At 39.9% G+C, this 26,175-nt stretch overlaps 1 protein-coding gene across 1 annotated transcript in view; it reads left to right on the forward strand.

Moving 5' to 3' along the window:
- The window catches only part of LOC117431182 (protein sidekick-1-like), a 368,061-nt gene extending 342,153 nt beyond the window's left edge, over positions 1-25,908 (forward strand). Inside the window, exons 29-45 of the mRNA XM_034051879.3 lie at positions 4,739-4,933; positions 7,786-7,987; positions 8,639-8,742; positions 9,460-9,530; positions 10,296-10,428; positions 11,422-11,478; positions 11,914-12,015; positions 16,574-16,689; positions 17,615-17,801; positions 18,230-18,367; positions 18,506-18,667; positions 18,878-19,003; positions 19,523-19,687; positions 20,229-20,366; positions 22,303-22,423; positions 24,147-24,276; positions 24,527-25,908. Of these exons, the coding sequence (XP_033907770.3) occupies positions 4,739-4,933; positions 7,786-7,987; positions 8,639-8,742; positions 9,460-9,530; positions 10,296-10,428; positions 11,422-11,478; positions 11,914-12,015; positions 16,574-16,689; positions 17,615-17,801; positions 18,230-18,367; positions 18,506-18,667; positions 18,878-19,003; positions 19,523-19,687; positions 20,229-20,366; positions 22,303-22,423; positions 24,147-24,276; positions 24,527-24,799 (2,420 nt within the window). The 3' untranslated portion in view covers positions 24,800-25,908. The remainder of the gene's footprint in view (positions 1-4,738; positions 4,934-7,785; positions 7,988-8,638; positions 8,743-9,459; positions 9,531-10,295; positions 10,429-11,421; positions 11,479-11,913; positions 12,016-16,573; positions 16,690-17,614; positions 17,802-18,229; positions 18,368-18,505; positions 18,668-18,877; positions 19,004-19,522; positions 19,688-20,228; positions 20,367-22,302; positions 22,424-24,146; positions 24,277-24,526) is intronic.
- The last annotated feature ends 267 nt before the right edge of the window (positions 25,909-26,175 follow it).

The raw sequence follows: 26,175 nt of genomic DNA on the forward strand, positions 1-26,175 counted from the left end.
CACTTGGAATGAATTGCTGTTTTGATAGCATATGACTACTCAAACCAGCCTTGATTTGCTAGTAATAACAGAATCAGTATTTTCCACTCTTCCTTCCTTGCTTTTAGAAACAAAACAATGCATGCTTACTTTGTATAAATCTGTGAGCGTAACCATGTAATTCTTCACTTGAGAATAATTTCACATAGATGAGAATAGGAGAAGAAGAAAAAAACTGTACAACATTCCATCCTATTAATGTGATTAAGCTTTTGTTCACTGGAGAACAGTTTCCTTAAGAATTGATGAAAGCTGAGCAATAAAGCCATTTGGTACAATATTAGGCAACAGGTAGGTCATTTTTAGCCACTGTATTCTAAAGTGGACTGTAAAATACAGACAGTTGAGACCAAGGGGACCGTAATAAAATCAGATAAGATCTGGGTAAACTAAACCAACACTAACCCAAAACTAGTGTGCGTGTGCGTGCGCGTGCGCGTGTGCGTGCGTGCGTGCGTGCATGTGTATGCAGGGTACCAGCATAGACAACTGTGGTAAAGCATAGTAAAACTACAGTGAAAGCATGGTAAAATATGTATCCTCATGTATATACATTTCCCATGAAGTTACTCATAAATTTAATTCCCCTATTAAAACACCTGTAAATGAAGTCTTCCTGTCTATATAGACTACTTTTAGACTTCGTTTGGGTGATCATTATACAATTGTAGCTTTATTCATACTAGCTAATGTAGCGTTTGTTTCTAAGTTATTGCACATCCTCTATATTGTGGGCAAAGCTGCTTAACCCCTTCAGTGCTAGGGGGCATATGGCGTACACCCTAAAAATGTCCTCATGAAGTGCTAGGGGGCGTACGGTGTACGTCCTAAAATAAATCTCACTGTAGCGCCGGCTGTGAGCATCCGATCATTTCAATTTTTTTTACAGAGTGTGTAGAAGGGTTTAAGCTCTCAAAATATGTGAATGGTGTGTTGTTCACGTCAATTAAAAAGTGCATGATTGGCGTGTAAACTGCCCTGTATACGATTTCTCTGTGTTATTCAATGTCGGATGCAGAAGTGAAACAAGCAAACAAAAAGGTCTTTATATATTATATTTTTTATAGTGCTTTGATTGGTGCAACTTTTGATGGATACAACATTTAGGGAATCTAAGGACCTATTTTTAGCAAACTTACTTTCATTAGTTATTTTCAGAACTGATCGATCGCAATATATAGGTTTCCTGTGTTTCCTTTAGAGACCTGTGAGAAATTTGACTTTTAAACAATTCAGTCCCAAATTCAAGAAAGGCCTCTAGCACTGGGGGTGGAAAAACTCTTAGCAGTGAAGGGGATAAATAACAGAACTTCAAAAGTGAAAAAACAATTGATTTAGGCTGAAATACAAGCAGAAGGCAGGTTCTGAAGATCCACTCATCTCCCTTGTTTTATGGCTCTTTAGTTTTGCTGTGCTTGATTTTGCTTTTAAATGTAGCAGAACGCAGGCATTTCAAATGAGGTCTTTACAGAATCTCAAAACCTAATCTTGTCCATAAGCCGTTGTAAAATGGTCTTGTTCAATCATAATTAAACCTTGACAGCTAATGTCAGGGCAGAGCTGCATAGGTTTTCTTTTGAGTTTGCTGGAAACAATAATTCAATGGGTATCCAGCTTTAACCTGTCACTCCCCCTGGTTCTAAAGAGGCATAATGCGGAGGTGAAAAGCATAAGGGTGAGAAAAAATTAAATAGTGATTTATTTTATAGTGATTTATGTTTGAGTTTGTACTGTCACCATAACCTTACAGTTCCTTCTGCGGAAATAAGGACATACAGTAATTTTACTGAGCTGCACAGTGCTGTTACATTACACTTGAGAAATCATGAATATGGATCTGCAGAGCTGTAAACAGATTTGGGCAGCTAACACATTCAGCCAGGACACTCACTATTTCTTCTTCTCCATTCATTTTGCATTATCAGGCAAGCCACACATGTATTTATCCTGGAGGTACCTACACAGTGGGGTGATATTTGTTTGGTGGATATTTAGAAGCATACCATAGACAGTGAACAATAACAATACAGTATCAGGATTGTTTGTAGGAAGACAACAATCGCACCTCTGTAAGTCTGGGTCAGTGTTTAATGATTAACGCAGGGGCTTTAGGGGCTGCAGCTCAGTGCCCTGGATTTTGAGGGACCCCCCATTAAGATTTATATTTTTTAAACAGCGGGAGTGGAGCGAGCGTGAAGCAGTATAACCAGTAAAAATGTCTGACAGAGCACCTAGGACAGGGGTCTCCAACCCTGGTCCTGGAGAACTACAGGGTCTTCTGGTTTTCGTTTCACACAAGCTCTCAGGTACTTAATTGAACCAATTATTGGTTTAATTAGTCAAGATTAACATGTGTTCCAGATCTTTAGCCATTGATGATGTAAAGGCACCCATAAAACCTGCAGGATTGGGGCTGTCCAGGACCAGGGTTGGAGACCCCTGACTTAGGAAGTATGAGAGCTGTGCTAAAAAGCGGAAAGCACAACAATTAAAATGTCTTCGTGAGGATGATATGTTGAACAAAACACCAAAGCTGACAAGCTATTTTAATAAGTTACCAACAAATGTATGTGGCGGTGGTAACCGCAGTCCTTCAGAAAATATATTGGAGAAAAATCAACAGGAGTAAAACGGTCGACGCTATCGCTGATGCTGGATTAGAATGTGAGTTTCTGGCAAATCCTAGTTTAATGTTCTCCAGTGAGTGGGTTTCAGAAGAGAGTGAAATCGCCATATATGAAGATCAAGGTAAACATTTAGTGGATAAAGTCGAGGCCCAACTACTGAGACCCTGCGGCCTTACTAAACTACAGAAGGACCTCAATTGTGCCAAAATAAAAAATGCAATTTTTCAGCATCTGAAAAAAATCAGAAGCTTGCTTTTCACCCTTTTGCCCTTTTCACACGCTCTCTGCAAAATGAAGAATCTGTGCATCATGAGTGGCTTCCTTATTCACCATCGACAGATTCAGTGTTTTGTTTTGTATGCCGATTATTTGGATATATATCTTGCGCAATTGCATGTAGTGATTCTGGATTTAATGACTGCAAACATGCTACAATTCGTGTTGTAGAGCACAGGAGTAGTGTTTCTCATCGAATGGCAATGATTACTTGGATTTCCCAGACACAAGCCAAATGAGCAGGCATATTGGAGAGACATGCAGAGACGGGTTGTTGCAGTTGTAAAGTTTCTTGCTGAGTGTGGTCTTTCCTTTACAGGAGATAATGAAGCTGTTAGTTCCCTTAATAAAGGCGAGACATATCCCATGTTGACCAGCTTACGTTCATTGCGCGCTGCGTATCGCAAGACGGGCAGATCCAAGAACGTTTTCTGAAATGTCTGCCTATAATGAGTCTTACTAGAGAATTGCTTTTTCATTCTGTTCTTGCAGTTTTACAGGCGATGAACATTGACATATCTAATTGCAGAGGTCAGTGTTACAGTAATGCAAGTAACATGTCCGGAAAATATACAGGTTTACAAGCACAAATTCAGATTATTCCACTAGTACAGTGGGTTCTGTATGCTGCTCATTCTCTCAATTTAGGTGTGGTTACTAGTGTAAACTGCTGCTTGGAGGCAAATTTTTGGGGGTTTCTTCAGTCTCTTTTTAATGTCTGATCTTGAGCAGCTGTTCGTTGACAAGTTGTTACAGCAGGATTAGATCCAAACGACAAACGAATTGAGACACTGTGGCAGGATGGCTCGCAGTGGTGAAGTGTGGCGACGGACCAGGAAGTAACTGAATCACAACAATGGATGGGTGGGTTAAACTGAACGCAACGGCGTTCAGCTGATTTTATTAATAAACAAAACAAATGATTTGAACAAAACAACAAAACAAAAGGGCACGAGGGCCAAACGAATCAGACAGACAAACAAGTAAGTGTCGTGCTGGCTAATCCAGCATGTTTTAGCAATTGTTATTTCTGTCTCCTCTCTATCTCCCCGTACCTCCTCTCTGCACCCAACCCTGCAGCACAGACAGCTGTCGGTTCTTATACTCTGGCCGAGGGGTTAACTAGCTGTTAATTATCTTATTACCCCTCGGCCACAGTCTGCACGCGTTTGGTAAGGATGCATGACTGTCAGCTAGTTAAATAATCAGTAGCTGATCAGTCATGCATCCTCACAGGGTTTTTAAATTATAAATATAAAAAACAATAACAAAAGACGCGGCGCTTTTATCCGCGCCGCAAACAAAAATACAAATAATAATAAATAGGGGCGGGACACTCCGCCACAGACACTGAAAGATCATTAGGTTATTATTATAACCCTGGTTCCTCTGAAATAGAAATGTTATCCATTACCGAATGGGTATTTGGCTCCTAAAGACCCTGAACCTGAATATTTTATATTAAAGCTGCTCTTGGGAGCCTCCGTGGGCATATAGAGGCTGCGCACACAGACATTGGTGGCATTTCTTTTTCTTCAAGCCTGCAGCAAAGGAATGGACGCAGCGACCTTGAAGGTTAAATGATAACATTTCTATTTCAGGGAACCAGGGTTATTATCATAACCCAAGCAACATTACAAATACAAGCAGCCTGGTATCAACTGAAAAGCAAAAAGTGGAATACCATAAAATCCGAAATGATGTATTTCTACAGTGGAGTAAAAGAAAGGGGTAACAGCTCCAGTATACCCCTTCCGTATTTTTTATTTATTTGTTCATTTGTTTTTGCATTACAGGATACCAGATCTCATACAGGCTGGCTGCCGGCGACCCAAATGAATTCACCACGGTGGAGGTGGGCTCCAATGTCAGGCTGCTGACAGTGACCAGCCTCAATTCAGAGTCCGCCTACGTGTTCCGCATCTCTGCCAAAACGCAGCAGGGCTGGGGTGCTCCGGAGCAAGCTGCAGTCATCACGACAGAAAGAAGAGGTGATGCTGCTTAGCAAGTCGTACACTCGTGCACAACTAAAGTAAATAAATGTGTTTCATTTAAAAACATGATATCTGCCTTATTCTCAGGAAATCTGTTACAAATCCTGGGTCATTTCCCCTCAGCAGTGTCTTCTGGGTCAAAGCATGTTACTGACTGAAAACATGTCAATCAACAGGGGAAGCAGCTGGTTGCTGAAAGAAAGGGTGGGGGACAAAGGCCAACACTCTGAATCCATGGCATGCAAACAAATATTTCCTTGACCTAATGTAGTACCAGTTATCATGTTTTAAAATGAAGTTTTTTACTATAAAATGAGTTTCTTTAAAACTGCGCAAGGTTCAGTCTGATTCCCTATTCATCACACAGATATAGCCACTCTGGTAATGTATTTAGAACACTTCTGCAGATCCATCACTCACTGGTGATGTTATCGGTAGATGTCACTGGGAGACTTCCATCACTCACTTGTCAGGAAAAATTTATGAAACCTGAAAAACAATATTAGTGAAGCCAAAAATATGTTTATTGGTGTAATACAAGAATACAACTATTTGAGAAAGCAGAGACAAATGCTCTGGGTCACATCGGATGGAATCTGTGCAACAGACAATGGCTGCAATCACTTTTGAATAACATAATGACATCATTTGAGACCCTTCCCCACCTAAACCTGTATATGTGGCCATTCCCCAAGCCTCACAAACATTCCTGTAGTCTCTGTTATCTCTGAGATTCTCCCATCCCCCCATGCAACCAAAACAGCAGAGGACCCTTTCCACAAATGCCCATATATTGTCATATTTGCTCTCTCTCTAGTCGATCTGGAATTTATTGAAACAGACCCTGCATTCCAAAATATTCCACCTAAACTCTGTGCTCTCTCCATTGAAAGTACCATACATTCCAAATATTAATATGGACTCTCAACTTTCCTTACACACTGCTGGTGATGTTATCGGTAGATATCACTGGAAGACTTCTGTCACTCACTGCTGGTGATGTTATCGGTAGATATCACTGGAAGACTTCCGTCATTCACTGCTGGTGATGTTATCAGTAGATATCACTGGGAGACTTCCCCCTGTGGCAGCAGTGACTACACCGCTATTAGAGATACTGTTTTGTTTTGTTGCATTTTTAATTAGAGAAGGAACAAGCCGATTTTATAATTTAGATAGTGATAACGTTACTCAAATTACTCATTACTCAGGAATTTGCATTTTATAGATCAAATTCCATACTTCTGTCTTATCATTATCTTTATAAAAACACTGTTGTTGTTGTTGTTTTAATAATTACCATCCTAGATTTTTATAAAAGTATTTTTCACTTCAGAAATTTAGCCTTCAAGCAAGATTTTGCTTATCAACGTATTTTTTCCTAGTACAGCTACTATTAACATGTTAATAAATGAAAATATACAATTTTATATATATATATATATATATATATATATATATATATATAAAGTAAATAAATTTAACAAAGCTAGTCCTCCCCTTGTCCTGTGTTAAAACCTGAACATTCCTTTAAATTGTGCTTTTAGAAGCTGATTTACAACAAAAAGTGCCTTAAAACAAGCTCTTGAACTTTGATGCATGCCACTGAGAAACGGTAAACCAATTACACACCCTAATGCAACTTTGTGCAAGTTAAAATTACTTTTTTAAAAATAGAAATAGAAGATGACAGTAAATAAATAAATAAACAAATAGATGCTCTGAAAAATAAATGCTGATTGCTGTTCAGAGACAGGTCAGCAGTCACCACCAGTGTGTCCAAATCAATAGCTGTTTTATTACACAGCTCACGCATTTAATCACAATCAATACAGTCGCCATTTAAAATTAAACAATAATGCTGCACTCTGTTGGGTCCTTGCATTGCAATCGATGGGACTGTGTGGGATTTGGGGGGAGAGAGACCTGGAGGTCGAAGCCTCAGCTTGGGCTGTCTCTACACTGGTAATAGCCATCTGAGCAATCATTCACAACATCAGCACAAACAGGTTAATCGATGTCCTGAGCGTTCTTACATAGTATTAACTTAGTGTACCCCACACAAAGACACTTCTAATGAATACAGACATGACATCTTAATGCATTTTTAATCTAAAGTACTGGGGTGGAAATAAGACTCCTATTGCATGGTAGTTTCCCCTATCCGAGATTATAAAATGGACCTGATTAGCCACAGTGTGTAGGTAGCAAGCTCACGTGTGTCTTATGAAACTTACAGTAAAAACAGGAATGGATCGAACTGCTAGGCAAAAGGAGTATTATTTCCATCCTGAAGTATGTTTGTTGCTTCCTAAATTGTGCCATACATTCCAAGGTAGTAGAAATACAAAGATGAGAACCTCCATGATCATAATAATATTATTCATACTGTATATATAAAATATTGTGAGTTATTTTTACATTTTTACTCCAGGGTAGGCACATTGCAAACAAGGAGCAAGAGGTGGTGAGAACACTGTTACACATTACATTACCCATACGTTTCTAGGCAGCAATGGCCTTTTAGGTTTTGTTCATGGAAGACATTTTTTTTAAGTTATAATGTTTTATTTAATTTAACAGTCACTGAGCTGTTTTGGCATTGTTTTTCTAATTGGCGGCTGAGTTCTAATGCTGTGAAGGAGGGTTAATGCAGTAATTAGCAGCAGATTTTCCCTGGACCCTTCTCGAGGGATTAAACAAACCTTTCACAGCAGTCTGAATATTGATGAGAGCATTAGAGGTGGGCGTCTGAGATACAGTACAGTGTGTGTGTCTTGGGTCATTTTAGCAGAGTGGAAGGCAGCGCTCTTGCTGGGAATGTAAAAACATGTTTTGTTTTTTTGAAGATCGGCCAGAGCCCCCGAAGGATCTGTCCATCACTCATTCGGAGGTGTGGTCTCGGGGGCTGCTGCTTCGCTGGGTTCCTGGGGGAGATGGGTCCTCCCCGGTACGCTACTTTACAGTGCTGACCAAGGAGCTGCCTGACGGAGAATGGCAGACTCACTCCTCCACCATTAGTCACAACAGCACCTCCTGGCACATCGACCGGTGAGACTCGAAGGTTATATACAGTAGACGGCCTCCTTTTTCACAAGAAAGAAAATTTCACTAAATTAAAGTTAAAGTGCATTTTGAATAAGTTTGCAATAAGAAAACTAAAAACATGAATACAGACCTCCGTGCAGGCTTGTTTTACAAATTACTTCCTCCAGTGACTATCTTCTTCTTTCGATGATTTCAAATTGATTTTCTCATATTTGTACTGAATGCATTTTGCATCTTTTGATACATGGACTGTCAAGTTCACAGGGGTCTACAGATAATAACCATCCCTCTTCAGAACTCTGGAGATTCTTCAGTGACTCACCTTTCACAGGGCGAACCCGGACCCCGTCATGCAGCTATTGCAGCTTCCGACAGGGCTAGGGAAAGAGAGTTTATAAAAAGAATCATTTTACCATGGGCATCTTGTACTTCATCTGCTCTGATGTCACCAAGTACGATGACTAATTAACTCCCTTTGAACGTTTTTTGGCCTTGTTGCACCGCAGCAGCTCTGCCGGTGGTGATCTTCTCTCCCCTGTTGATTCTGAGCATTGTTAACACACAATCACTTGAGTGGTGACTTACAGGCTTGTGTATCATGGATAGTTGAGCTTAATGTTTGAAGTAACGTCTTGCTTGTGACACCTCTTTCAGGCTTAAACCCTTCACTTCATACAAGCTGAGAATGATGGCAACTAATGATATTGGAGACAGTGAATACAGTGCGGAGACAGACACAATTACTACTTTACAAGATGGTAAGAATAGACTCAAGAGCTATGTAAAGGGTTTTAATAATTCATCAGTTACAGCGCAGCTCAGTTGCCAGTCGATTTGATTTGTTTAAGATTTGATGGCTGAGCCTTCAATTGGAGAATAATTACACCATTTACCTTTGAGAAAGTGTTATGCTCTCCTGATAGCATAATCACACACACACACACACACACGCACACACACACAATAACATGTGCCTTGGTACCTGTTAGGCATGCATGTTGTAAAATTTGTGATTTGTAGCCTAGTTTTGATAGCATAGTTCCCATGTGCCGTGTGTTTTTCTGTTTTTGACATCAAATAGTTTTTACTAGCTGGTAAAATGGTTTTCAAAAACATTTTATCACCAGAAAAATCAGAGTATCTCTGAACTGTAAAAAAACACCAAAAAAATAACCTTGCCATCGATGCTGGAAATAACAATAGGTTAGTAGTCAACATTTTGGCTGTAAACATTGAGACAGGTTGTTTCTGTGCTAATCACAAATCTATTGGGGACAGTCCCAACAAATGTGGTTGAGTTGAGTCTCTTCTCGTTACCTTAATGTAGCTCCATCTCTATTGTGAATAATTGCTTCATTTCCCCTTCTGAAAGTTATTGCCTCCTCAGATAACCAGTTTATTGAGGGCATAGTAATTCAACCATGTCTATTGGAAATGACCCATTTCTCTTGTGCTTTCTTTCTGTTTCATTTCAGTTCCCGACGAGCCACCTGTTATATTGGCTGTGACTCCTCACACCACATCCTCTATCCTTGTTCAGTGGCAGGTATGGCATTTTAAACTTAACTTTGTATGACTTTATGTGTCTTTGCTTAAGTTTCTGTGTATGTTGTTTGCAGGTGCCTGCCCCATTTAAGTTAGTTAAACAAGACATTATTTTATATCAGAGACAATGCAACATGGCACACTGTGTTTGTCAGTTTCTATGTATTCCAGGTTTATGGAAGGGGTAACTGCAACATGATGTCATACTGGTGCATGGAAGGGGTAACTGCAATTTTGTAAATATATGTACGGGTATTCAGGTAAATTACTGTTAGCTGCATGTTAAAAAATAATAATATTCGATCAGACTGCATGGTTCCTAGCTGCTGATAAAAATACAGAGCTGTATGATTTACAGTCCCAGCTCACTGTAAACAGAGTCTGTTTTAATTGCCAAGGAAGATTATGAAGTTACTCCCTGAGTCTATACATGTGTATTACAAGAAACAACAAACTACAGCACATAAAAATTTGGAGAACTCCTCCCCAGTCTCCCATTCGGTGATAAGAAGCATGTTTCTTCATTATGCGGGGGGGTGCTGGTCCCTGAATCATCTTGTGAGAGGGCCTCTTTCATTTAGAAGAGCTATAAACCTATTATTCTGTCTAAATACCAACATGAGGAACTCTGTATTCTGTTTCTATAAACCACTTATCTCTTGTGATTCTGGGTTTCTGTACATCTGCCACGGCCCTTTGAAGACTGCTTGCTTAGGGGATGAATCTTTGAGACTTGTTCGTTCCTCTTTTTCTTTGTCCGTTGAAGCGGCCAAAGGAGGAGAGCTTGAATGGGGTGCTGGTGGGATACCGCATCTACTACAGAGAGCTGCCGTATGAAAGTGGACAACCCAAGTCCAAGACAGTCGCAAACCCTTCAGCACTGCAGGTGGACCGGACTGGTAAGAAATCCCATCATCTGAATAGTTCCACAATGCCTATAGCAGCACTACCGCTGGATTTGAATCCAGGCCATCGTATATAGTTCATGAAAATCAATGTGAATAGCTCTCGGAAATGGAACAATTCAAAGCACAGGTACATTCAAAGCACAGGTACATGTTCGGTTCTGTTATTTATGTTTGCAGTGAAAGGATCCCAGTTGTACACACAACCTTCTTGTAACAGTCTCTTTGGGAGCTTGTTGACTGATTTTGGTATACAAGAGGCACATGTGGAGGAAGCTTGGTGGTCCAGTGGTTAAAGAAAGGGGCTTATTATCAGGAGGTTCCTGGTTCAATCCCAGCTCAGCCACTGACTCACTGTGTGTAACCCTGAGCAAGTCACTTGTGCTCCGTCCTTCGGATGAGACGTAAAACCAAGGTCTCATTGTAAGCGACTCTGCAGCAGCAGTCGTGATATGTAGTTCACCCCCTAGTCTCTGTAAGTCGCTTTGGATAAAAGCATTTTCTAAATGACTAATTAATAACGTGTTGATGGAAAAGGTGATTTGCTTTGTTATACCTAGAACCATCAAGGGGGTCTTTTGCATGCGCAGATAAGGCTGATCAGGGTTTCACACCAAAGCTTGGTCACAACCATGGTCAGGCCACTTCATTCTCCCATGCCTCAGCCAACCCCAGTTTGAAAGGACACATCTTTAATGAGGTACTCAGCAGGACTGCACGGGTAAACAGATTATAAATGACATGTAAGATCTCGGCTACAGATTTGTCATGCTACAGAAATATATATATATATATATATATATATATATATATATATATATATATATATATATATATATATATATATAAAATAAAGCCATAAGAGACCCTGTCAAGACTGCTTGAAAGTATTAGAAGTAAGGTAACTTTTTGTTAGTAGTGTGTAACATGCAGTACATCCCTCTGATCAATGAATAACAATCATTCTTTTCTGCTTGCCTTGAATAGCCAAAAGCACCTTCAAGACAGTGAACAGTGCTTTGTTAACAGCATTCGAACTAACACGTAAGTTTAATGTCATTTCTGATACGACTCAATTTGCTTTCCTTTGTAATTAGCTCATGGCGAAGATAACTCTATCCCAATTGCCAGCGCTCGCCTGTCATAACGTTTAGATGCTCTCAGCCTTAAGGTCATGAAATACTGTTATTAACGAGAAGCTTCAGTGGTGCTTAGGTGGCCCCCAGACCCCCTGGTTTCTTTCAACTGGATTTTTAATAGATTATTGGAGCCCCTTTATTAAGACACTGGCGCTTTCCTTTGAGCATCTCTGGATTTCTGCCTGAAGGCATTTTTAGGTGTTTGTAATTGAGAAATAAGTTAAACCTGGATCTCACTAACTTTCTTGTGTGAAATACTATCCACGTTGACAAAATGTGTCTAATTGTATCATAAGGGTGAAACAAAAAATGCCTCTGGTTCCTTTTCTTCTTTTTTTAGAACTCAACAAGTACAAGCGATACGAGATTGTGATGACGGCCTACAACATTATCGGGGAGAGCCCAATGAGTGCTCCACTGGAGGTTTTTGTTGGAGAAGCAGGTGAGAGTCAGCAGGGAGCTTTGACACCACCTTGACACTGACCCTTTTTTCTCTCAAATCTTTAACTTAATCCTAAAGTGAAAGTCACTCCCTGATTGCTCAATTCAGTCCCCCGCAACGTGGGATGTTCCATGAGTTTAGCACCTGCTCTTATTTCAATGCCTGGTAGTACGCATTGATCTGAACAGTGGCAAATCCGAAAGACGCAGCTGCTTGGATCATTAAAATATGTACCCTTCTTAAAAGTATCTCAAGCAGCTGTGGGGGGGTGTTATTTTATTGATTTTAAAAATTGCATTAGTTAGTTTTGCTTCTAGTTGTGCCACTTTTTAGATCAATTGATTAGACCCCCATTGTCTTACGATTCTCTCCTTCACAGCTTCCATAGTCCAATAACAATGATTCACTGGAAAAATCACTCTTTACTGTATTCAGTCAATGGCGCTCAGACGTTTATCTCACAGTTCCTTCTTCCATGCAGCAACTGACTGTGCTAATGTGGCAAATCTTGAATGACTTTCATCGAGTGATACTTTGAGAAAGCTCACATTTTGAGCACCTTTTGCTTCAGTTAATTTAAAAGGTAGTAATTCCCCAGTGATGGGGATAAAGTCGGGGTACACAGTTTGATCTCCGTCTCTACAGAGTGGGTGTTTCGGGGGAGAAGTCTCCTGCTTGTTTTGTGTTTTAGAAAGCAGAGCAGTCTCGGCAGCTCCCTGAATTCATGTGACAGGTATAAATTCAAACACCTCACCTGTCAATCGGGCTGGCTTGTGATTAAACAGAACGAAACTCATCATTTCCTCTTTGACAGAACTGAAACACAAAAACACCCCCAAATACATCAGAGTGTTTCTGATGGGTAATAAATCTAACGCATGCCTGAGAGCTGAGAGTGATGGCTGTCATAGCGGCTGACTGTCACGCCTTGTTGCAGCTGACACCACTGTTCTGAAAAAAATTAGGTGCACAGCGATGGCATTTCAAATTGAAAAGCAGCATACTGTATCTCATTTCACATCTTAAAACAGCACTTCCTGTGTACAGCTGACAATTCTCCCTGATGCTTTTATTTTTCTTTTTTTGAAAACTGATTTAATACCCTACCCCATACGAATTCCTATTCCTGTACAATCATCTTTGTTCCGTTTATTTGTTTTTTTGTTTGCTTGTTTTTTGCACTGAAAAGATACTCTCATGCCTTTGTACAGACAGATAGAGTCCCAGTTTTGACAGGTCTTCTCAGTTTTTAAATCTGAGTTCAATTCCCTCTTAAATTATTGGGGAAATGTGAATGAGCAAGCTGCAGATAATTAAGAGTAGCCTCTAATATTCTAAGGTGACAGAAATGTTTTGTAATTTAATTTTGCATTTCATTAATGGTTGCCATGACTTATTATTTGCTGAATCTAATGAAGTAATTTCTAGTCGAACCAGGCAGATTTGTTTTCCTTATGAGAGGGGTGAAAATGAATCTCTGGAGTGATCAGAAGAGGTTTTATTAGGCCTGGGAAATAAGCTTTGTGCTAATTAGTTCTAAATTATTCTTCATGCAGGTCATTTCATTTGTGAATAAGTCATGCTTTGTCAGTGGGAGAATGAGTGCAGCTTTATCCCATCCAGCGACTTTCTCTTCTGCCATGGCAGATGCTTCAGTCCCGTCTGGTCTGACAGTAGCCTGATGTTTTTTTTGCGAGTAAGGGCACCCTGTCCTCCAGCATAGGCCTGGCTGTGTTCACTTGCGATTTATGGAATGCCAGGTTTGTGATGTGAAGTAATTCTGTCCTTTGGGTTAAGTTTGTCATATGAGAAAGGACAGAACACATGACGTTTTAAACAGACTTGCAGAAGTTTGGCTTGTCATTGTCCAAAGGCAAAGACACAGAAAGCCTTCCAAAAAACTGACCTCACCAACAGAAAGTAAATAGCGGTAAAAACAACTACCGATCCCCAGGGGCAGAATGAATACAAAGACTAGACTGAGTCCCAAAACAACAAAAAACCCAAGCGTGTTGCATAACTATGAAAACATGGGATGATACACCATGATCTACTTTTATTTTTGGGGGATGTTAAAGAGGGGGTAAGTTATGGAATGGAAGCTGCAAGTCACCAGACGCCTCAGACCTTATTCAATAATGGGAACACAAGCGTTTTTGTTTTGCTATGGAGCTCAATGCAAGATGCAGTGTGTGGGATGCTAGGAGTTGGGAGGATGTACTTACAGTCGGTGCAAGGATCATGAAACAAGCAGCATTGAATCCTCTGCTTAAGTTTATCATGTAAATGTTTAAGCAAAGTGAAGAGATACACAAGGCTGGCATATTCTTGCTCCTGGGTTGTGTTGCAGCCATATATTTACCTTCAGTTAGCGGCAGCTTTAGGCACTTACCTGTGCAATCACTTTTTACAAACCCATTACAAATCCATATTTAACTGTTTCTTCGCCCCCTGCATGTTATCATTGTACACATTAGCCATGCTAAATGCCTTGCAGTGTGGTAAACTCAATAATAGGATACTTCATTTAAACTTATCCTTTCTGAAAAATACATTCAAACCTGGAAGGTTCTGCTTTTATGGCACTGAAAGCCCTGCTTAATAGGCAGAGCATAATACTACTTACCAGCCCTGTCATTAAGGAACATATGTAAATGATATAATGCATTAAACATCTAGCAATATGAAGTTGAAAAGAAATATCCATTTGTAAGAAGTGAATTTCTGGGAAGTGGCAATCCATTAAAAACATGCATTGCTATTTCCTAAACCTGAATGGTTGATTATGGAGACAAATGCAACTGATCCTTTATAAATAATAAAAGCATTGGGACTACCTGTCTCTTCCACCATAGTTTATATTTTAACTGTGTACCAGTTATATTGCAATAACAATGCCTAAGAGAACACAGGTGGCATTATTTATGATCTCCTTTCAGTTATTAAGAGACTGTAAAGAGTGGCTCTGGCACTCTATGTTTCATTTTTTTTGTGGGGTGAAGGGGGCGGAGGGGGACAGGGGGGTTGGCGATTGTTTTGAGGTTTAACGGAGCAGTAAATATGAATCTCTTATAATGAACTGCAGCATCTGGCTGGGCAACCTGGCGGAGGTTATTAACATCATCATTAGAACACGGCGGGCTGAGAGATAATGGTGGGAGAAACAGAAGACTTTGTGCAAAACACATTGTGTGGTAATTACTGACGGGTGTTTAGTCCTGACTTATGAAGGTCATTCCTAACAAGAAGTACCCCTTTCCGTACTGGTAGGTAATTACACCAGCTTGCCTGTGCTCTGTTTACCGAATAAGAGCATCTTTAGCCTAGCTGTGTAAATGTCATCGGCAAGTTATGTTGCTCGTTGCGGTGCTTCTCTCCTTTGTCTTGTAAGCTCTTATAGACTAATCATTAAAGTCACACAAGGCATGCACCAGGTGATAGGTGATCCCTATTGTTAATTATCTGAACTTGTGTAATTGGGAGGAAACACGAGAGGCAATAGGTTCTTCAGCAGTGCACAGATTGTGCAGCCTTTAGAATCAGATGCATTAACCTTTAGATATTCCTTATCAGAAAGAGCCATCAGAATCCACCTTCCTTGGTTAAAGTGAAATCAAATCGTATCAGTTACAGTAGCATGCCATAACACTGTCAGTAGCAATGCTGTGATTGAAGAGTCATTACTTTTGCGACTGGTAAAAGTGACACATAACTAATTTGTGTAGTCCTGGGCATGTATATTATATTATCTTTGTGTATATTTCGTTGTATATGGTATATGAAGGGTTATTCAGAGATCCAAAATCAATGATTCTTCGTTGCAACCATGGAAATGATTGCTGTACTTTTTCTAATTGTTTTGAAAAGCACTGCTGCTTGTGAGTGGAGAGCAAGCCTCAGGCTTGCCATGACAGCTCCTGTTGAGAATACTTTCAGTAAATATTGGGATTCATTAATAGCTGTTATTAGGTTAGATAAGACCACCAGGGAACACAAAATCGAAAACCATTGGCCCGGGGTCCAATGGGAGGGATCATCTGGGTTTGTTCTGTTACAGAACTGGAATTTGGTCTTAACACTAAAGGACATAACAGGCTTAATAGCTTTAAGAAAGAACTCTATTGATTTGTTCGAATGAGTAGAAGTTGTATGAATTACATGTGTTTGTTCAAGGATTTTATTGAGCTTTGCATTGTTGCTTTATGGGTAGCAGTTTTACAGTTTAGAAATGGCTAATAAAACAGTAAGTACAGAGTATGACTTATTCTAGTGATATTCTGAATGTGGATTATATTTCAATTTGGATTTCAGGAATCTGTTGTACTGAAACTGTTGGCCTGCTTATTTAGGGTTTCTGAAGGTTTTTGCAGAAAAAACCAATAACTCAAGAAGTAACACTTTGTGAATAGCCAATATAAATTGTGATCAACAGAATATACCATTAATGTTAAAGGTAAAAATAAATCATGTGTTTCTTTATGCTGATGTGAAAGCCGTGCTTCTTGCGTGGTTCTGTAATTAAGTGTATGGTGTCATGATGAATAATTATTTCTCCCAGCTCCATCGATGGCCCCCCAGAATATTAAGGTGACCCCCCTAACCGCAAGTCAGCTGGAGATTCAATGGGACCCCCCACCAGTGGAGACTCAGAATGGAAACATCCAGGGGTACAAGGTGAGGAAATGCACCCCAATCAACTTAGAACAACCACTGAGGGGGCCATGTGAAAGTGCTCTTGGTAACACGTTACATCCCAAACTGTAATTACACTGTCATAACAAAGTGGTTACACATATGGTTGAGTAGTTACAATGCAACAACATGTTTTATGAAGATTTTGTAACTGCACTGTATTTATACATAGTGTGTATTTACAATGTAATTACTTTGAAGTCACACATGCAATTACATTGTTATTACAGTCTAGTTAGATGCACTAATTGTAGTGTCTTCATATACGTGTAGTCTTTATACACAGGTGGCTTAATCTGTTGACTGTGTTCATTACCAAACCCATTTTCACAAAGAAATGTAACAACTTAAATTACAAGAATCTTATTTCAATTAACATAAATTCTTCAAAAAAAACTTGTTTTAATCTTTCTTTGAAGTTTTGGACTTTTAATTTCAGTTTTGTTTTTAATTAAAAGCATTTCGTAAAATGTTGTGGTTGAAATAGCAGGTTTGTACGCCCCCCCCCCCCCCCCCACCCCCTCCACTAATGTTAGTATAACATGAAAATCCTGATGAAATAATATTGAAGTGTTGTTATTTAGTTTGACAGTTTCATAAAGCATTGTGTCTCTTTACTGTCAAGACAGACTTGCGAATAAGAAACCCAGAAAGTAAAATTCAAAGAGATAATCCAGAAAGTTTGTGAACTGCTTTCTTACTGTGCTCTGCCTTTGAGGATCCAGAGTAAAATAAAGGGAGTCATTACTGGCATTCAGCGTGGAATGCACCCCCTTCTGTCTGGCTGTTGTTCTGAAGTATTTCATGATGCTTGCGAATATAAGCCAATAAAAGGTGAGGGACAACGGCACTGGCTACTGTTGTGCATTGTGCACTAACCTTCATTTGGATTGTGAATTTGAAACAGATTTATTACTGGGAGACGGGCAATCACAATGAGACGGAGAAACTGAAGATTTTGTTCCTCCCTGAAGCCACAGTGAGGCTCAAAAACCTGACCAGCTACACCTCGTACTCAGTGAAGATTTCTGCATTCAACGCAGCAGGGGATGGGCCGCAGAGCGAGTCCAGATGGGGCAGGACTCACCAGGCTGGTACGTGACAGCAGGGGCTCCTCGCACTCTGCACAGGGAGCTTTGTATATTCAGGATATAAATAGGGTTCCCGAGCCATTCCCAAAGGCTGTGTTAGATTCCATATAAAAATAAAATTCCAATAAAATTCTCATTTTGTTGAATTTACTACCTAAAAGAAACGCTGTCAAGCCAACTGGAGTATCTCATTTAGACCACTCGAGTGGGACAAATAAAGCTGAAGCCTGTACTGAGTGAAAGAATTGCTGCCTAAAAAGAAACTAGCAATCACCTAGGTGTTTGTACAAAAATTGTTTGTTTATTAAACACATACTGTTTGACAGCCACTAATAAATAGCCTTAGACCACCTGCTCTGCAGTAATGAGAAAGAATGGCTGCCAATCTTCGGGGTTGGCGTTGGGTAACACTGCTCCGTCTCTTCTTTAAGCTCCAAGTGCCCCCAGTTACATCACATTCTCTGAGGTCACCACCACTACTCTGAACGTGTCCTGGGGGTTTCCTGTCTGGCCTAATGGGGTCCTGGAAGGATACCGTGTTGTCTATGAGCCCTTGGCACCAATACATGGTAGGCAAAAGATGACAGTCCTTTATACTGAAATTATCTCAAGTTAGGGGTCTGGGGGGAAATTTTTTTAAAAAAAAGCTTTGTTCCACTCTGCCCTTTCTGCAGTAGTTAATGAGCTTTGGTTTTCCTGTCTTGCAGGAGTAAGTAAGGTGGTGACGGTGGAGATCAAAGGAAACTGGCAGCGCTGGCTGAAGGTCCGTGACCTCACAAAGGGGGTGATCTACTCCTTCAGAGTGCAGGCCAAGACTATCGCCTATGGACCAGAACTGGAAGCTAACATCACAGCCGGACCTTCTGGTGGTGCGTAGTTTAGGAATTTTTTTTTTTCTTTGTTTTAATTGAACGCTCAGCGTCTTTCATTGTAGCTTGTTGAGCATACCTTGAACTATTTGAGATTTAAACATCCTTACACAGTGGGGCTCCTGTGAGGGTCGGTTATGCACATTAAAGATATATACATTTAAATGAGCGTCATGATTCACACCTCTGCTCCTTCTGTCTACACTGCAGGATCTCCTGGGTCCCCCCTGGAGCCCTCAGTCACCAAGTCTGCCTCTGCACTCACACTCCACTGGTCCGCAGGAGACTCAGGTACAGAGCCAGTCACAGGATACGTCATTGAGGCCCGACCCTCCGGTAAGGAAACGCCACCTTCATGTTCGTTTTCCCATTTGAGGTGCATTTTGACTCTTTATCACATTCTTGCTAGATTAAGCTTTTGGTCTTTGTAAACTACCCTCTGGCTTTCTCCATCCCTGTGATCCGCCTGTTCCCTCATCGTGGAGTTTGTGGAGAGCAGGTTTTGACTGTGACAAGCAGATGCGCTGTAAATCTGTACTGTACTGTACATGTGTGGAGCAGCAGTCTGGCTATGGGCGTTCAAGATGTTCTGGAGGTGACATATTCAAATAAAACAAGGCAAACCAGAATGTACTGCATGGCATTAGAATGCACATCATGTTCCCTCTTTTTTGTTTGTTTGTTGAGAAGAATAAAATAAACTAAAACTCAATGACAAACATTTCGACTAGAATAATTTTTTATTGCCTTCTGATAAGACATTTGTCATTGAAATGTAGTTGGTTTTTGTATTTCTAAATTCAGCACTAGTGAGTGTTTAATGGTTGTGCATTGTTTGCTTGCTTGTTCTTTCAGATGAAGGCTTATGGGACACATTTGTGAAGCACTTGTCCCCCAGCACTAGATCTCACACAGTCAGCCTGGATCGTCTCAGGCAGGGCGTGAGCTATGAATTCAGAGTGATTGCAGTCAATAAGTTTGGCTATGGTGAGCCGAGTCTGCCCTCTGCTGTCTTATCAGGTAATTGCATATTGATGTTACACAGCCACTGTAATTGGAACATGTTGCAGAATGGCATAATAGCTTTAAAATGTCAAGTTTATTGTATAAATATTACAGATTCTTTTTTTCTTTTGTATCTATTATCTTTTGGTAAATGTTTCTTACCTTGTCTTATTAGCGCTATTAATATTACTACTGGTTTTACCTCTTTAAAATTATTGTATACTTTAATTTTGAATATGCAGGTATTTTCAATGTTATAGATGAAAAGTAGCTTCTGCTTCCTGGTACCTAATCACTTTACATTTTAGCCAGCCCATGTGACCTTCAGCGAAGGTTCCAGGATGCAGCAGTTTGTCCATTACATTGTATTTTAAATATTTACATATCCTCAAGGACCAAACAATGAAAAGAGGACCTCTAGAAATATTACTAGGATGTTAAAGCATTTGCTAGAACTACTTTAAAGTGTTGTTTTTTTTTCAGTGATATGTGTACCCGGTTGGATGTTTGTGTGAAAATATACTTTACGTGTGATTGTGTGCCCTTTACTCCACAGCCCAGTCTGAAAATCCCTTCTATGAAGAATGGTGGTTCCTGCTAGTGATGGCACTTTGTGGTCTCATCCTCATACTGTTCATAGTGTTTGGTTTAGTACTGCACGGGCAGAGCAAGAAGTACAAGAGCTGTAACTCAGGTAAGCACAGACTGTGGAGCCCTACATCAGCCAAACCGAAACTCAAACTCAAAAACTGAATTCATGACTGTCTGCTCTAGTCCTGTCGCAAAAAAGCTATTTTCATAAAAACAAATGCTTCCATTTAGAATTTTGTTGCATGGGGTTGCTCTGTCTGAAAGCCCTGTTGAATTGCGACCTTGATCAGGAAAAAGCAATCTGCAACTTCAAGAAGCTTGTGATAGATAACAGGGAACGGGAGCGCAACCAAAGGGATAATTACTAGAGCTGCACAGCGTATCTCTTTTAAGCATAGTTGCTGTTGTAATTAGTTGAATTCAGAAGTACTTCTGTAGAACTATTTGGTATTCCACTTTTGTTTTTAAATCACATTAAGTTGGCTTCCTCTGGAATCACACTCTATGTTCATTGCTTCCATTCGGCGTGGTTGGCACTTCTGCTGCCCCCTTCTGCTATCTCTAGCACATTTTAGATTTTGCTCTTGTGTTCTTGGAATACGTTTCAACTGCAGCACAAATTTGTTTCCACAAGCTCTTTCAGCCGTACAGTTATATAACATGCCTAAATGGTAGCAGAAAACAGCCAGGCCACCACAGATGCTCTCAACTAAGGATGTAAATATTGTTTAATAAGAAATCAGTTTAAACTATTTGATTTCTGTCGGTTAACTGTTTAACCGTAGTTACACTGTCACACTAAATACCCTTTAAATAAATACACTTTCCACATATATTTACTCTTTGTCATGCATTGACATTTGTTTACCAAACATAAAAAGAGACAGCTTAGAGCACAAATCCTCTTTAATTGCATCGCGATTGTATCATATTGACAATATGTGTACCGGTACACCTTTCTGAGTTTCTAGTATCTCCTTCATAGTTAATCTCGATCCACTACAATGGAAATACACGTTACCATCCCATAAACTTAGCGTAGCAATCAACAATTCATTTTTCAAGATTCTTATGAATTAATGCTATGAATCCATTTTAAAAGCAAGTACATAAAAGACAAGATTTTTTTTTTCCTGTTGTTTGAAATGACCACAGATAAACTGCAACTTTAACAAACTGTGCCCACGTCTATTGAACTAAAACATCTTAGTTTAAAAAAAAAAATCTAAATTTAAACCACTGTACATCCAACATGAAACATAGCATGAAAATGATGACGTGTTCCGGTGTCAGTGTTGTATGCAACCGATTTACAGTTAGTGGAAAAGACATCCTGCAGGCACGGAGGATCCAGTGTAGGAAAGCAGTGTGCATTGGCCTTCCACCACTCCAATGGATTGCAATACAATGCAGGGCAAGGCTCCCTGAAATAACGTTCCACTTCATTTTCAACTGTATTATCGTCCGGTTTTAGAACATACTCTTCACCTATACTTGACTATTCCACATGGTCTTTTAGCTGCTGGCTTAGTTGGTTCAGGTACAGCTACAGCACTCGGTCAAAACGAAGCGCTAACTTCGTTTTGACCGCTCCATCTTTACAGCCCTCTCTTTTCTATTTTAACGCCAGCTGCTGTGCTCCACGTACGAACACCGGAAATCGACAGCTTGAGACTAGTTTGATAGATGAGGTTTCAGTCGACTAATCATGCCTAACCCGACGTCATATGTTGCCAAACAAAAAAAAAAGTTACAGGTAGAGGAGTTGCATGGATTAGAGGCAGTGCATAAAGAGCATATGTTTTGTTGGATATTTACTTTTAAAACACAAAATGTCCGACACATTTTATCAATTTGTATTATACGTTAACTGTTACGTAAAAACGGTATGAATTTATTTATCGGTTAACCGTCAAACCGTTTAACCTATTACATCCCTACTGTCAACAGACGCTGTAATAGGGGGAAGGGTATTTGTGAGAGTACGCAAATCCTATTGAAACCAAGATCGAGCAAAGTTTATTTTCATTATTTTCCAGGCAAGAATATTTCCACAGTGGAGGAGTCGGTCACACTGGATAACGGTGGCTTCACTTCCCTGGAGCTCAACAGCAGGCACCTGAACGTTAAGAGCTCCTTTCTAAAGAAGAATGGGACCAGGTAAGACACCCCGTGGGGGTCACAGTCCAGTCTGTTTACATTGTCCAAGGACATTTTTAGCTATCCCTTTGGAACCTGCTTTCTGCTAAGCCAGTCTAGGAGACAATTAGGCCACAGCAGCAAGAAGTAAAAATGACACATCAAGCTCTGTTATAGCTGTTATTTGAAAGATCTGCATCACCCTATAGAATTAACAAATGTTGATTCATAAAGAGAAATAGACAATAAAGCTCACCCCACCCTAAGTGGTACACATTTTAAAAGACCAAAGGCTTGGTTTTGAACAACTAAAAGCTAGAAATAGGCAACAACTAAAGGTTTACTTGTGGTAAAAGCTCAATTTTGCTCCCTTTAACTACATATTAGAGGGAATATTCTTATTGGAAATTATCCCAAACTTGTACTAGCAGTGGTTGCCATTTCTTGTCATATGTTTGAACTATTATGATATTTAATGCTCATATAAAAGTGCAATGTGGCAACTTCAGCTCATAGTAAAACAGAGTGAATCAAACAGCTATGAAAGTCTTATTCGCGTACCTGTTGTTTTCTGTAAGATACAATTCTAGTACAAGTTGTCTTGTCAGTTTAAGTAAAGGGCTATGGACAGGCATGAACTGATGACCCTGGACCTTGTGCAGTCATGTGCCTTTATCTTCCACCATCAGATGCAGTTTGCCAACGTAACTACAGTAAAAGAGATGGAAAGGCCCCAGCTTTGCCCTTGAGTACAGTTATAACACGCATCATTGGCAGAGCTCCCGGCGTTGTCTTGGGGGAATAGAGAAACTCATCAATGGTGATCATGTATTCATGGCTGTAAAGGCTGTAGAGGTTGTAAAGGTCCCAAAAACTTGATTAAGAACATTTGGAGGCTAAGAAGTAACAATGGGCAATTATGGTAATACATCTCATTTATCTGATGGGACTTAGACAGAGGATTTCTTTCCAGTAATCCTAAAAGTCTGCCCTAATTTAATATTTGCATTATAATTACAAGTGGAGTCCTTGTGCTGAGCAAATTAAACACAGCGTGGGTCTGGTTTTGATTGTAATTGCCATTTTTTAAACGTTTAGATGTATTGCTATTATTAGCAGCTAATTATGTTGGTAATTGCTATCAGCATCTCTTATGCTATCAAAGCTGTCTATGCCTTTTATACTTGTGCTGTATTGTATTGTGTTGTACAACCTCAAAGTTATGATCATGCTAGGAATGGAGGGTGTTCATTTGTCAGAAATGTCAGTAACTCTGAAACTTGTAAATCACTTTCAATAATTCATTTTCAATGATTTACAACTTTGACCTGAAGAACAGAAAAGACTGGAAAGCTGTTCTAGCATGCATAATTCCCAGGGTCTAATCTCCATGTCTTTTACAGAAGCCAAGAATCTTGTTACCAGTTTCAACTGGAGTGTCTGGTTGACCGGTCTGTTTGTAAGGGTGGGGTTCGTAGCTTTAGAGTTTCTACTGTAGTGTTGTAGTATGAAGTCACAATCACTGTGACAGTTTGGGCTCCTGAAAACAACTTTCCAAGATGGTCATTAAAATGAACAGCACTGTATACCCGTGGTCAGTTTTGGTTGGATAAGGACAGTTTGTTAAAGATCTGTCCAGTAGTCTGTTTTCTGTACTCCTAGCAGCTGGAGTTTCTGCTAAATGAGAGACCCACTCCTTGGCAAAGGCTCTCAAGCGTTCTGTGGTTGCTGTTCATTCTTCCAGGTCCCCCCCTAGACCAAGCCCTGGCGGACTGCACTACTCTGACGAGGATATCTGTAACAATTACAATGGAGCAGTGCTGACAGAGAGCACCACACTCACTGAGAAGCCTACTGAGACGTCGGAATCAGAGGTGAGGGGCTGAGACAGCCTCCCCATACATACCCCTGCTCTGTAGCAGCGATCCAAGTTTCAACAGAGCCCTAAGAAGATCCCCTTGGTCCCCTCAGATACTGTGAAACAATTCAGCATCACACAGAACTGTTTAAAACTTGTCATCTTACCTTAAAAACTATTAAAGCCCAAAGAGAGCAGAAATGGCACTGAAGAGCTGTGTGTCACTGTGGTTATCTTATCATTACTCTTCTCTTCTCTTTCGTCAGACCACAGACAGCGATTATGAGGACGAGCAGCCCAAGCACTCCTTTGTGAACCACTACATGAGCGACCCCACTTACTACAACTCCTGGAAACGGCAGCAAAAGGGAATGAAGCAGTCTTCAGCGTACGCATATGAGGAGTGCGCGAGCGGAGACACGGAGACCTACTTCCAGAGCGTGGTCACGACTCACAGCTCGGGGGGAGTTTACACCCCAGCTGGGCAGCCCGCCTCAGGGTCTCGGACTCCCGTCACCGGCTTCTCCTCCTTTGTTTGATGTGTGGAGCACAGTCACTTAGGAAGGGACCTTCTTGAAAACCAACATCACGTTTCAACAGACTACTTTTGACAGTCAACTCCATGGGGGTGGGGACAGGGGGAGACAGTTCAAGTGAACTGTAGGTAATTTCTTATTTTTTTCCCCCATTTCTCACACAAAATACTTTGATTAACTCCACAGAGTTTTTTGTGTTTTTTTGTGTAAGAAATGGTAACTCTTTTGAAATTCCCAATACTAGTATCGGTGCCAATTAATTTGAAAATAATGCTCTGATCTACCCTCTGTAAATGTGTTCATTTCTAAGAAGAGATGATAGTCCAATGGTTTCAGTTTAACAAGTAGAAAAACTATGAGGCAAATACATTTAAGGACTACATTTGCATTTTCTAATGTTTTATGTGTCTATCTTAACTCTGAAGAGTGAATCTAAGTTTCAAATAAGCGGTACAAAGGCAGCTACAGAGGCTGTGTTCCTGTTAATTCTCTTCTCTGAAAACAAGACAAGCACATGAAAAGAAGCTGCTTTCAAATGGGAACAGACTTTTTTTTCCATGGCTTTTATTTTAAAACAGGGGAGTATGAATAAGAGTCTGGCTCGATAAAGTCATTTAAATGTTAAAAGACTGCTGTTAAAATCAAACTAATTCAACACTCCTTAATAATTAGAGAAGTTCAGATCAGATTACCCACAATAGTCTTAAAAAAAATTGAAAAATAAAAACAACGCAGTCCTAAGAAATTATACTTTGTGGATGCAAGGAAGGCCTAAAGTTTGCGAGAAAAAAAGATGGAAAGAATTGGTTTTAAATCCGACAGATACCAACTGACCAGTTGCAGTATGGGCATCTTCTACTGGTACAGCTGTTTGTGAGATTCTCCCTGGGAACTTGTGTTCTTAGTGCAAGTTTCGGAGGGAGTGATCACATGCGGTGGCTGAAGGTCAGATGTACTGAACACAACGTTGTAGATGTCATGTACTGATCTGCTTTCAAATATCATCCAACCCCAGGCATTAGCTCGTTATCTTAAGTCGCTGATGAGAGAAGTACCACTCACTTTTCACTTTTTTTCATAAGTATGAATGTAAAATTGATTATTTTTATATATATATATATATATATATATATATATATATATATATATATATATATATATACACACACACATACACACACACACACACAGTTGTAGTGAAAAGTTTACATACCCCAATGGAAATTTGTAATTTATTTAAATTTCTCAAACACAAATAATTATAGGAAAAATCTTTTGTACAAAAGTTTTGCTTTTGTGGAGGAGGAAAAAAAAGTTACAAGAAATACATGTCTACAATTATTTAATGGTAATTCAAATGTATTCTTACCCTGATAAGG

Source organism: Acipenser ruthenus, chromosome 22, assembly GCF_902713425.1.
Source record: "Acipenser ruthenus chromosome 22, fAciRut3.2 maternal haplotype, whole genome shotgun sequence".
In the NCBI taxonomy this organism is placed as follows: domain Eukaryota; kingdom Metazoa; phylum Chordata; class Actinopteri; order Acipenseriformes; family Acipenseridae; genus Acipenser; species Acipenser ruthenus.